Source organism: Volvox carteri (assembly GCF_000143455.1).
Source record: "Volvox carteri f. nagariensis unplaced genomic scaffold VOLCAscaffold_92, whole genome shotgun sequence".
Classification (NCBI taxonomy): Eukaryota; Viridiplantae; Chlorophyta; class Chlorophyceae; order Chlamydomonadales; family Volvocaceae; genus Volvox; species Volvox carteri.
Window position 1 is genome coordinate 102776 of NW_003307635.1, and position 12500 is coordinate 115275.

The 12500-nt window shown below is 56.3% G+C and overlaps 4 protein-coding genes across 4 annotated transcripts in view; 1 reads left to right on the forward strand and 3 right to left on the reverse strand.

Annotated features, from left to right (window-relative positions):
• VOLCADRAFT_34610 (type C1 kinesin-like protein) overlaps nucleotides 1-304 on the reverse strand; it is a gene marked incomplete at both ends in the record, with an annotated part of 1651 nt that extends 1347 nt beyond the window's left edge. Inside the window, one exon of the mRNA XM_002958354.1 lies at nucleotides 158-304. Within this exon, the coding sequence (XP_002958400.1) occupies nucleotides 158-304 (147 nt within the window). The remainder of the gene's footprint in view (nucleotides 1-157) is intronic.
• A 4343-nt stretch (nucleotides 305-4647) lies between these two features.
• VOLCADRAFT_119938 (uncharacterized protein) lies at nucleotides 4648-5310 on the reverse strand (the record flags this gene model as incomplete). Its single annotated transcript, XM_002958355.1, has 3 exons — nucleotides 4648-4752; nucleotides 4933-5033; nucleotides 5151-5310. 3 exons carry the CDS (start codon nucleotides 5308-5310, stop codon nucleotides 4648-4650), a joined length of 366 nt encoding a protein of 121 aa, XP_002958401.1.
• Nucleotides 5311-6531: 1221 nt separating this feature from the next.
• On the reverse strand, nucleotides 6532-8656 carry VOLCADRAFT_99651 (uncharacterized protein; the record flags this gene model as incomplete). Its single annotated transcript, XM_002958356.1, has 5 exons — nucleotides 6532-6822; nucleotides 6965-7031; nucleotides 7300-7454; nucleotides 7818-8000; nucleotides 8378-8656. 5 exons carry the CDS (start codon nucleotides 8654-8656, stop codon nucleotides 6532-6534), a joined length of 975 nt encoding a protein of 324 aa, XP_002958402.1.
• A 744-nt stretch (nucleotides 8657-9400) lies between these two features.
• The window catches only part of VOLCADRAFT_108109 (uncharacterized protein), a 10961-nt gene continuing 7861 nt past the window's right edge, over nucleotides 9401-12500 (forward strand). The window contains exons 1-6 of the mRNA XM_002958333.1: nucleotides 9401-9653; nucleotides 9847-9917; nucleotides 10615-10688; nucleotides 11052-11163; nucleotides 11331-11375; nucleotides 12139-12276. Of these exons, the coding sequence (XP_002958379.1) occupies nucleotides 9512-9653; nucleotides 9847-9917; nucleotides 10615-10688; nucleotides 11052-11163; nucleotides 11331-11375; nucleotides 12139-12276 (582 nt within the window). The 5' untranslated portion in view covers nucleotides 9401-9511. The remainder of the gene's footprint in view (nucleotides 9654-9846; nucleotides 9918-10614; nucleotides 10689-11051; nucleotides 11164-11330; nucleotides 11376-12138; nucleotides 12277-12500) is intronic.

A 12500-nucleotide genomic window follows, 5' to 3' on the forward strand; every position in this document is an offset into this window, starting at 1 on the left:
ATAGACTTCTTGGACAGCGTGCCCCCTTTCTTCATTAAAATGAATAACGCCGCATCCTGGGCTTGGCGCCAATGCCCTCTAATTGGAGGCAGCAGTTTGGGCTCTGTGCGGTAACTATGGTTCATTCATTGTGCGGATCTGGCGGTCCAGCACTCACCATGAGGCGCGTGCCAGTGCCGGGATGCCAGCCAGTAATATTCAGCATAAACACGCAATGCGAGCGACTAGAAGCCGAGTTCATCGCTGTCGCCACGACTGCGCGCGCCTCCGAAGCCTGGCGAACTAAATCCGTCGCGCCCTGCATGTCGGTGACCTGGACTGACTTCGCACCTGGAGGGGCACAACGACCACAGAGAAGGACATGTCGCGTGACGTGTCTTTCGAAATTGATGGAAAAGCAGGCGAAAATGTTGTATGCAATGCGCTAGCTGGTAAGGAGGCATGTAGCGGGGTACTGAGGGTTCGGTAAGCCCCGTAAACGAGCACCCACACACCTAATACGGTTGTATGTCCCCCGTGGGCGTCATGCTTGATGGCGTTGTTGTCTTGGATGGTAGCGCCCTGGGCCAGCAGGTCTCGAAGCGTCTGGTTGTATACCTCGATGAAGGATGCATGCATGGTGTAGCCCCATTCCGCCTCCTCCTCCAGCTTGCGTGCGTTTGAGAGTATCTGGCTTGGGATGAAACAACGTGTGGGTGATGCGCGGGATCTAACCACCGGGTAAGGCAGGAACGACTGTGAAGGACACAGTTGCACACTGAACACTCCTCGGGTATTAAAAAAATAAACCCACGTCATGACTTACGACAGGCAGCACCTAGATGGATGCAACCGCCGCGGCGCCATGCAGGTCAAAGCCCGCACAAAATAAATGGCTGGAAGAAGCCTCCTCCGAAAGCAGAGCGCCATTACTAGTGCTAACGCTACTGCACCTCAATGTTCCATTCGCACACCTTCTCCAGCGCCCGTGGGATGATACCTCGCGAGGTTGCCGTGTTGCCACCCTGCATGGTATGCGTCTTGCCCGCACCGGTCTGGCCGTAGCTGAAGACACAGACATGGTACCCGTCTAGCGCGCTCTGCACAAGCTCTGATACTGAGCCAAACACCTCTTCTTGCGTGCTGTCCGGTCCAAAGACACGGTCGTAGCTAAAGCTGTGCTCGCGGCCCTCCACCGCCACTGCAATGGATGCCCCGTCCGTGCCCAGGCGCGTGGCAGGCGTGGGGTGAGGCTTCACGCGACAGTACACACGGACCTGTTGAAATCAGTAGACACAAAAGAAACATTAATTGCGTGATGCTGCACGAGTGATCGCCTAGGGCTTACTGAAGGAACTCGTCCTTGGAGGTACGGCTCGCGTGATTTACTAGCAAAGCAAGGGGCCGCTGAAGCTACGACAGGCAGGGCTTCGGACGGCACATGCACATGTCCGCTCGAGTGTACTCACATTTCCCCGAATGTCCACGAGCTCGTTGTGTAGCCGTCGCCGGATAGACTCGGCCGCCACGGCGGCGTGCTGTGTAGTTGTACAGTGAAAGAAACCAGGGCAAGAATCGTCATTGTCGAGCACGGAAAGGTAGGTAAAGGCTCGCAGGTGCTTCTAAAAAGGAAAGGCGATGGGTTCACGAAGCGACTTTGGGGTCGCACCTGCAGTGAGGCGATTTTTGACAAAAGCTTGGTGACGATCTCCTTGCCGCTCTCGCCTTCTGCAGATGTGCTATCGCCGAGCGCCTCCTTCAACGCCGCGAATTCGCCTGTGCAAAGTGTACCAGTAACATGTCGCACGTAACACTTCAGCAAAATCGGTGTCACCAAGCCACAGCCTTGGTGAAACCTATATGAAGGCGCCGACGACATGACAGCATATCATGCATGCATCTGCATTCCACTCGCCAGCACGCCTCGCATATCCCCAAGGCACATCAAACAATACACAGCATTCGACCAACCATGCCGACCCAACAATGCTCAACGCACGCTGCGGAGCCTTACCCTCCAGCTGTTCCAGCCGGGCGTTCTTCTCCCGTATAAGTTCCCTGCTCGCCTCCATTTCACCGTGGAGGGTCTCCAACTGGCCACGCTGAGCACTGGCCTGCTGCTCCAACTGTGCCGCCCGGCCCTCGGTGAACTCCAACTACGCGCGTGCAAGGGTCGGGACAGTGAACTCCGTTGAAAACAACCGCCGAAGGCGGACACTGCGTTGGATGCTGTTGTGTGTGTCGGCATGCGCACAAGGTTGTTACGGCCCCGCTCCTGATCGGCGTAACATTTGTAAGATACGTAAGGCTTATGATGTCGGTGCTTATGATGTCGGTACTGAGATCCTGACTACGAGAAGTCGCAAGTATGCACCGGATGCATACGCCAAGCAGACCTGGTGTTTGACGTTAGTGAACTCGCGCATAAGCGCCGCCTTGTCTATCGCCAAGTGCGCGGCACTGTTCTCCGCGGCTTCCTTCTGCGCGGTCAGTGTGCTGAGAGCTGCTTTGAGCTCCGTTATCTGAACCGCCAGAGAAGATGCTTGTTCAGCCGCTGCCGAACGCGCCGCCTGAGGAGTTGAAAGGGAGAAAAAAGATTAAGGGGCGTAGCTAACGCCTGGGAAAAGCGAAAAACCTTCGCGCCCAAACGGCTGAAATCCCAGTGCCCTCATCATCGAAACGTTAGCATAACATGCAAGGCAACCGGGCAGAGGCAAATGCATCCACAGTTGACGAAGCGAGCAACGTTCCTTAGGAGCTGCTCTGCAGCCCAGCTTTATAACTCCTTCCAACCAGAATAACTATCGGTAAATACGCGTGCACTCTCTGTCACACATTGGCCCTCTTCTTTGGGCCCGTCATCACCTCCAGCCGCAGTCGCATTTCGTTCCAGGTTATCCGGTCCTGCGACAAGGTAGACTCCAACAATTTGGCACGGCCCCGCTGATTCTCGAGTTCCACTGCCTGCTCTTCCAAGAAGGCCCCCAACGTGCTGCGCTCCGTGCAGCTGCGCTGCAGCTCATGGGCCAGTCGTTCTTCATTCTGCTTGGCGGCGGCAAGCAGCTGCCGCTCATGCGCCAGCTGATCCTTAAGCTGCACGCGGAGGAAGTGGAACGAGAAGCGTCATGCCAAGCGCGGAAGGGGCACCCAAGGGGCTGTGGAATACCCAAAACGTACGCGTAAGACAGTGGAACAATTCACTCATCGTACGAGTACAGGGTTACCTTCCGTTCATCTGAGAACATAAAAGCATTATGGGCTTCTAGCTTCAGTTTACACATGCGACTCTGCCGGCGGCTTGCATACATGTTGGCTTATCCCGCAACAACTCACCGTGGAGCCTTAGCCGGCTTTGTGTGCTCCAATTGAGCGAGGCAGGGCCACGTCTTAACCTACAGAGCCTACGTGCCATCCTCACTACCCACACCACATTACGTATTGATTTCGCGGACTTCTCACCCAGCTCTGCCACCTTCCACCTCCACCTCATACGGCATGTACAGAAGATGATGCATAATGCACACACACACATACCTTCTGCCGAGTTGTGTTTCATTTCACGGGCGAACCCAGGGCTCGAAAAGGCACATTCATTCAAATACATCTAGGCACATCAAACGGTTTACCTTCGCAGCCTGATCTTGGTGCAGCATAAGGAGCGACTCCTTGCTGGCTAGCTTGCCTTCGCAGTCACGAAGGCTATCCCGCAGGAGCCGATTCTCGTCCTCGAGAGCCGCGACAGTGTCATGCACGCTCTCCATCCTAGTTGTTAATCGCTCGTGCTCCTCCTGGCCAGGCAAGGACAAGATAAGCAACACAAAGCGAAACCTTACAACTTCGACAGGCATAGTACGGTGTAATAGTACGTTGTTCGCTCCAGCGCCCAGCCTTGCCAACGCACGTCGGACGACGGCCAACTTACCCGGAGGCTTTTGAGCTTGTTTTCCAACATGGCCTTATCGTCCGTCAACGACCGCACCGCGTTGTTTTGGCTGACGGAAATCTCCCGCTGCTGCTGGCTTGAGGCTTTCTTGAGCTCCTGCAAAGGGGCAATGCATGAAACATTGCACAGTCCACGATTAGGCGCGAAAAATTGAGGTCATCAATCATGTTGCGGTCCGACAGCAAAGATGTGCAATGTGCTTTGGTTAGTAAACGATACCAGATACCACACATGAAGGCTTAGTTGTGCGCGGTTCTGGCTCCGCGTTATAAAGCAAGCATAGAAAGACACCTATCCTATCCTAGGAAGATCCCCAAGGCGGACCTTTAGCTCATGCTGCAGCTCCTGCCGGTCCCTGTCAGCTTTTGCGGCCTCCTCTCGTGCACGATTCCGCTCCTCCAACAGGCGCTCAAGGTCACGCGTAAGTCGGTTAACCTGCACCGTACCATCGCAGCTGATGCCTTAGGTTTTGCATGGTGCGTCCCGTGAGAGATCTCCACAGGCAGTCGGCTTAGGGTTTGCCCTACCCATCAGGCTCCTGGACCACCGGTGCCTAGCGTACCTCGGCTTTCTGCTCTTCCAAGGTCAAGCCCAGTACGGCCTTCCCGTTCCTGCATTAACGTAAACGAAAACGCCACGAAAACGTTGTGGTTGAAGACCGTGTAAGCAGAATACAGGATGGCAGGGTTTACCAAGTACGACACATAAAATCCAGAAGCCCCTGCCTACTTGAAATCCTGCTCAGCGCACGCCAGCTTTGCACGCATAGTGGCCAACTCAGCCTCCGCTTGCTTCAGCGTGCTCAGGGACGAGAGGCGGCTGCTCTCAACCTGCGCAAAAACACCACACGCGTCGGTCGATGCCGTGCAGTGACAAACCCACGAAAGCAAAAGGTGCAAGGCATCTCCGTGATAAACACCCAGCACGGTCGCAGAGAGCCAGGCCACGGGAAGCTGGCAAACGGTGGCGATTTCCAGTGCTCCATGCGCGTTCGTGTCGAAGAAACTGACCTCCTGCGTGCACTCCCGTTCAAACGCGGCGCATTTGTCGATGTATATCGTAGCCCGGGAGCCCATTTCCTTGAGGCACTTGCGAAGCTGCTTGACCAGCTCTGCATAAGGTTAAGAAATGGATTCAAGACGCATTTAAAGCCTAAGAATGATAAGTTTGCACTTGTGCGAGTTCCCAGGTCGGTTCTTGACCCTGCCAAAGCAGCCGTGGACGCTACCTGCAAGCTCCTGAATCCTCGACTTGTCCGTAGCCCCATCCTTGGTCCTCTGAAGCTGCTTTGTAAGGCCCTCAGTGCAGTGCTGCTTAAATGTGGGCTCCTCAAACGCCTCCAGTGCAGCCCTCGCAGCCCTGGTGTTGGCCAAATTACCGGCAGGCATCTTGATCAAGCCCTCCTTGCTGGCAAGGGCGCCAAGCCCCATGTCATCATCTGCCCAAACTCCAGCATTTTGAGCTTGTGTCACTCCGCTGAGCTGCTGCGATGATGCGGGTTGCGCTCCGAACTCCAGGGGTCGCCAGGCCCCTTCTGCTGCCTCCAAAGACCCCAGCCCAGACACCCCGCTAGGCAGAACAGGTGGCACCTCCTGCTGTGGCAGTGTTTGCAACGGTGCCGGTGCCACACCGCGACCTGCCAATGAGTTCCTTCGCGTCGGGTTTTGAGTGAAAGTGAAATGTTCGCCCTGCAGGCTAGAGAACTTGCTCTGGAGAGCTTCAAGGCCAGGTGCTTCTGCCTTCCGCAAAATGCTGCGTCCTGGTTGGCGGTCTTTCATATATCCGAGTTTTCCAAAAGAGCCTCCGTCAACAGGCAGGCTGTTCTCTTTGCTCGCATGGGGACGGTCAGGTTGTTGGTCACCTTTCTTGCCAAACGAGTCCATGTCTGAGGGAGGTCTCGGCGCGTTAGCCAAGTTAGAATGCTGGCTACCGAGCGGCTGCAAAAGCCTGCCAAAACTGGGCAGCTGTTGCCTGTCCATTTTGCGTTTCAATTTGCGTAGGGCACGGACAAATGCTCAACCCCCATTTATGTGGTGGTAACTAGACGTGGCAGAAGTCACAAGCTTCATAGGGCATTTGCATGCAATAAACGACTTAACCTCGTTCAGGCACCGCTGCACGACAAGTTCAACTTTATGGACGAAGCACCTGAATGAATAATCGTAGCTTTTCACCTTTGCATCAACACCCAATACGTATGCTTTAGGAACCAAGTTACTGTTGATTATAAAGTTGCAGAGTCAACTTTCGACCAAACTCAAGCACTGCAGTGTGCTTGAGTCACAACAGGTCATTCTTTTGTTAATATGTTCTTCGCAATATAAGCTTTAGGTGAAGGTCGTTACATGCCGTGAGGCCGTGGGGCTTTCAACTTGCGGAGGATGTCTTGAATTGAGACCTGAGACCCTCGGGATGAAAAAGGCCTGCGGATGGCCATTCCCACATCTTACGCTTACGCTGTTCCACCTTGCCGAGCACCACGCACACACGTATCCTTATGTAAGGGCCTGTGCAACGTCTGGAGGTGTGTCTGAGTCTATCAGAGTCCCATACACGTGGGGGGCTCACACCGAGAAAGGGAATTTACGCGAACTCCGTCATAAGTCCTTTCAGCCACTGTCAAAATCGTCATCAAAAGCGTCGTACTGGTACCCATCATCGTCCGCCAAGTCAACAACCTCACTGGACACTTGCCGGTCAGGTCCAGCGCTGCTGTATTTGCCTTCAGCCACTTTGGCGGTCACACCCCTTGCCGCCTCCTCGGGTCCAAACACAGACTCGTCATAGCCCCTCACGGTCAGCCCGCTGGCCAGGAAAAGATACAGTTGGCCCACAAACGTCAGACTGTCTTTCTCGACGAGGAAAGACGATATCTCGCGTGCCATAGCATTCTCGAAATCCTGTGAAGAGGGGTAGGAGCAACGAAAGTGAGGAAGGGTGAACCACGAGGAGGGAAGGCGTAGCATGTCGTTTTATACAAACACGCCGCAGTACAACTTGGCGGTTCCAAATGTTGCCAATGCTCCCTTACTTCTGTCCTACCTGTCGCGACGGCAGGCTGGGTGTCATTGTTGCCGTACGTGCTCGCTTAGCTGACGCCGGCACGTACCTGCGGGATTGGGAAAGGAGGGGGAGCCAACATCCCCCAAACGGGCCTGGCTATGGTGTGTGCTGCGATGCGGTGTGCGAGGGTGCAACAGCGGGTAGTGGCGGTGGCATCAGGGTGCCCCAGGGGCAGATCGACATGAATGGCCACCCGCAAGCATCCCCTTCGCACGAAGAGCAACGCATCTGGACCCCAGGGGGGACCTTTGCCCCATTTTTAACTAGCCCTGACACACAGGAATCCAGCTGCCAGCAGCCGCCGCGCACCGCACCGGGAGGGGGCGGAAAGCCTCGAAACACCACCACCACCACCACCACCACCACGACTACTGCTCGCGCCGCTGCCGGCGCTGCCGCCCAGCACGTTCCTCAGCACGCCCAACACGTGTTGCAGCAGCATCCCCACGTCCTCCTGCAGCAGCACGGCCTGCACGCGGGCGGGGCCGCATCCAATGTCAGCAGCAGCCTGGTGGCGCTGCGCTGAGGACCTGGCAATCAAAACGTAGAAAGTAAGCAGAGCACCGACCTTGACAATGTATGGCAGCGGGAGTCATGGCGGCTGGGAAAAGAAAGCGCATTTCTTACTTACCGACTGCCATTACCTTTCCTTTCTATTTACCTAGTCCTTTGTCCTTCGTTCGCTCACTTCCTATGTGCCATTTCCCACGTCCCCACTCACTCACTCACTTGCTCACTCGCTCGCCCATTCACTAGCCCTCGCTTAAGCCACAAGCCCGTTGCTCCCACCTAGGGGCCACCTGGGGAAGGGGCACCTCGGCGGCTCCCTTACCTGAAGCTCGCGCTCCACAAAGGCCTGCACCTCCGGGTCGTCTGGCCGCCGTACCCTTGCAGCTGCCGCCGCCGCCACCGCTGCCACTCCTGCCCTCAGAGGAGCCGCTGGCTGTGCCACTGCCACGGTGGCGGCGGTGGCGGTGGCGGCACTCTGCGATCGGCGGTTGTCTTCCACAACGCCCTGCGGTATGGCAGGAACATGGGCACGGCGCGGCACTGCACGTGGCCTGAACCCCAGTCCGCCTCACCCCCGGTTGAGAGGGGATGGCAAGGGGTTGGGTGGAGGCTGGTGGTGACGAGACCACCGGGTAACCGGATCCTTACTTTCTGCTTTCTTTTCTCCCATGCATAAGGAGCTCCTTCAACGGCACGGTACGGGATCAGGATGTGTTGTGCTTTGTGGGTGAGCACGGAAATAGGGCCTTGGTGGTTTTACGGGATATAGCCGCAAAAGACACCATGATGTCAACGCTGCGTTTGGGGAGAGGAGGCCGGCCCCAGAAAAAAATGAGGCCCCTGTGCAGCGGGACCAGGATGTAGTAATTTGTAGAGACGTACCGGGGCTGAGCTGGGCCGCCCCGGTGCTAGCGTCTCGGAGGTAACAATCGAGCTGTCTTGCAAGTCTCCCTGCCCTGGCTCCGTAGACGCGTGTGCGCCCTCCAGGTGCTGCGGCTGCAGCTGCTGTTGGTGCCGCTGATCCTGTGGCTGTGGTGGCTGCTTGACGTAGAGAGCTCTTCGCCGGCGGTGGGCCGCTGACAGCGCCATGACGGTTCCGCGGCCGACTGTTGTGCGGGCCCGGCGCTGTGCCTCATCATCCACGAACTCAATCCTGAGCATAGGTCGGAGGAGCGATAGAAAGTGAAGCAGCCGAGGGAGGTCCTTTTTTGGAATCTCATATCGATGCGCTACGTTGGAAGGGGGAAGGTGACTAAAAGGTGGCGCGGCTATGGTAGGTCAAGCAACGACCAGGAGAGATTGTGAGGAGCCCGTGTCTATCTGAGTCTATTCTATTAAACATAAAGTTGTTTTACCAGCTACAGTATCTGCACCGCGGCATAGCATGGAGTCCTCGTGTCTGCACACAGAAGAATCGGCGGAAACGCTCCCAACTACCGGTACCGGAACTTGAACTAATGCCACGGGTCTTCCAGAGAAGCTTGCCTGAAAGACTTTAATACGCAATCATAGAGGATGTAATCATAGGGCTGCTTGCACATGGGACACCGATAATCGCGGCGACTTCCGCCCCTCCCGGTGGAGGTGTTCTCCGGGATAGGATGCTTTCGCTGCTGCACTGTCCACGCACTAATGCATTTATGGCAAAACCTATGGTAACAAGATGCGACGTATGCCTCATCCTCAACTGAAATTGGTTGGTAGCATATAGGGCAATCCATTCCTTTCGCATCATGTATTTGGTAATAGCTTATTGTGACATGCGGCATCTCAGAGAATGACGATGACCTAAACAGATAAAAACACAAGAGACAAGAGCAACGAAACGCCGTACACTACGCTTTCGTAGCCCTTGTATTCGCATCCTTGCTGCACTGCATGCAAGCGCCCTAGATATTCCTTCACATTTTATCTCTCTTAGGGTTGCTAATCAGATCACATTTTTGGTTGATCATGTGTCAGCAGTAGAAACTTCTGCACGCGCGCGCACACCTGCCACCCGCAGTGAAATGCAAAATGGCAGTAAACTCCATGGCCGTTATAGCACGCTACATGATGAAGATGATGATACTGTTGCTGCTCGCCTCTACCGGCACCGTGGATGCCGCTAAGCGGAGGCAGGCCCGCCCAGCACGGCGACAAATTGAGCCTCGCACAGGTATGCACACCGCTGCTATTGCTTCAATTTCCCAACGCGACACCAAATGGACTGCAACTTAACTCAGCGGCCAATCCTTGAAATATCCGCCTAGCACTCTGGCAAGTCCAAGGGGCAGCCCGAACTCCGCTACCGTACTCCGGCCCTCGTCTGCCCTGACCCTCGTACGACACTTTTATAACCTCACGGCCAGGTCCCACGGATGAGCAGGTTTGGGACACCGGCCTGATTGAGAAGGAGCTGTCGTACATCAACTTACTAGAGGTAACTGACTAGGCCATACTAGGGGTTAGAAAGCCTTCTCTGACACCACAGACGTATAAGGCCGCGCGGGCAGTACTGTTGACGCTGTGAATCCCGCAAATACGCGGGGTAGTCTGCATCCTTGTGCAGCAGCCTGGTACACCACGTCACGACCACCACCAGCGGCTCAAGCGGCATTGCTGCAATACAAGTCCAGCCCTAAATGCCGTACGCCGTTGTCGGGGACATCTCGGCGAGCCAGCCAGCTGCCATAACGACCACTATGTGGCTTCCGGATCTCTCTACGCCACTCCTCACCCTCCCCTTTCCCTCCTCCCGCCGCTTCCCCATCCCCATCCCCATCCCCATCCCCATCCCCATCCCCATCCCCATCCCCATCCCCATCCCCATCCCCATCCCCATCCCCATCCCCATCCCCATCCCCATCCCCATCCCCATCCCCATCCCCATCCCCATCCCCATCCCCATCCCCATCCCCATCCCCATCCCCATCCCCATCCCCATCCCCATCCCCATCCCCATCCTCATCCCCATCCCCATCCCCATCCCCATCCCCATCGCCATCGCCATCGCCATCGCCATCGCCATCCCCATCCCCATCCCCATCCCCATCCCCATCCCCATCCCCATCCCCATCCCCATCCCCATCCCCATCCCCATCCCCATCCCCATCCCCATCCCCACGCCCATCCCGAAGAGGGGTCGTGAGCACTATCAGGACACCGAGAGCAGGCGCTTCAAGAACTTTGTGCTGGGCTACGTGACCCCTTGGTGAGTGGTTTGGTGAGTAGCTGAGGGACTGGCTGGCTGGCTGGCTGGCTGGCTGGGCAACGGCACCCTGCGAGCCGCCAGACAAAGCTTTCGGCCATTGCCCGCGTCTGTGACACCTCACTCTGCAACAGCTCACTCAGCCTCATCCCGGGGCACCTCAATCAGTAAATGCAATTCCAATGCTCTGATACTTCCGATCCTATTCCGATCCTATTCCGATCCTATTCCGATCCTATTCCGATCCTATTCCGATCCTATTCCGATCCTATTCCGATCCTATTCCGATCCTATTCCGATCCTATTTCGATCCTATTCCGATCCTATTCCAATTCCTATTCCGACTCCGAAACCCGGGGCACCCAGGAACCGGGCCGGCTACACCAACGCCGTAACGTTCCGCCGCAAGCTGGACGCCGTGTCGCCTGTGTGGTTCCAAATTAGGCAACAGGAGGGCCAGAAGGCGCCGGACATCCTGGTGCGCCCGAGGTGGACAGACAGACAGACAGACTGACAGACAGACAGACACACTTGCTCTTTTCTCCTTGGCCTTGAGCCCCGGCCTGCCCTGCCCAGCCCTGCCCCAGGTCCCCCTGTTGTTGTTCTTGGGCCTCCCCCCACTGCTGCCCCCGCTGCCCCGCTCAGGGCGCGCACGAGGTCAACCAAACCTGGATCTCGGAACTCCGAAAAGTAAGATCCAGGAAATCCAGTAGGATCCAGCGGGCGGGACGGAAGCCAGCGTCCAGAGGATGCAGGATCCAGAATTAAAAAATCCTCTTGCGGGAGGGAGGGCTGTGAACCGGGTGTGTGAAGTCCGATGTCCGATGAGACGGCCCGCGGTGCTATGGGCGCGGTTCTCTGGTCTGGGGTTCAGTGTGAGGCAGGCGGGGCGGGAGGGACATTTAGGGCACTGATGTTGGAGTGAGGAGTATTTGGCGGTGGGAGTGGGAGTGGTGGTGGGTGGGAGTGGGGGTGGGAGTGGGAATGGGAGTGGTGGTGGGAGTGGGAGTGGTGGTGGGAGTGGGAGTGGTGGTGGGAGTGGGAGTGGTGGTGGGAGTGGGAGTGGTGGTGGGAATGGGAGTGGGAGTGGGAGCGGGAGGAGTTGTCATAGTAGTAGTAGGAGTTGGAGAGGGAGAGAGGTGTGGAGGTGCAGGTGGTCGGGGTAGCTGTCATCCCGCTCCCCACAATGCAGTTAGCTTTCGCCCTCAGCACGTTTCCATCCTTTTCAGAGGTAAATGTTTTTTGTTTTTGAATGTCTGCATTCATGAATATTTTTGTTTTTTCTTTGTTTGGTGTCCTTTCTATGTCAACCCAATCCCAATGGGTTTGTTGGCCTGAAATAGCCTAACTGAAAAGCCCCCCGGGGCTCCCCGCCCCGCAAACCCCCGCTTGTCTTACCTTGGTGGTGTTTCCTGCTGGTGGTTGTGGTGGTTGTGGTGGTTGGTGGTTCCAGGGGCCCGGGGCTCCTCTAGTGGTCCCCAGGTTTATCGTGGAGGCGGAGCCGCTGCAGCACGTAGAGATGCTCCAGAACCCGACTGCCCTATTGGAGGCCATTGGCAATACGGTTTCGGAGCACGGTTTTGACGGACTGGTAGGTGAGCCTCCTTGGCCTCCCACCGATCGGTCATCTACCCCTCCGTCCCTCGTTTCCCCCCCCCCTTTCGACTCAACATCAATCCCCCAGAAACAGGGGACAGGGACACCCTCCACTCCTTCAACATCTTCGAAATCCATCGTCTGGCCCATAAGCCCCATTCTGTTCATTTGCTCACGTTCGTACAGCATTTCGTTTTGTCCAACTCCTTAATTACTACT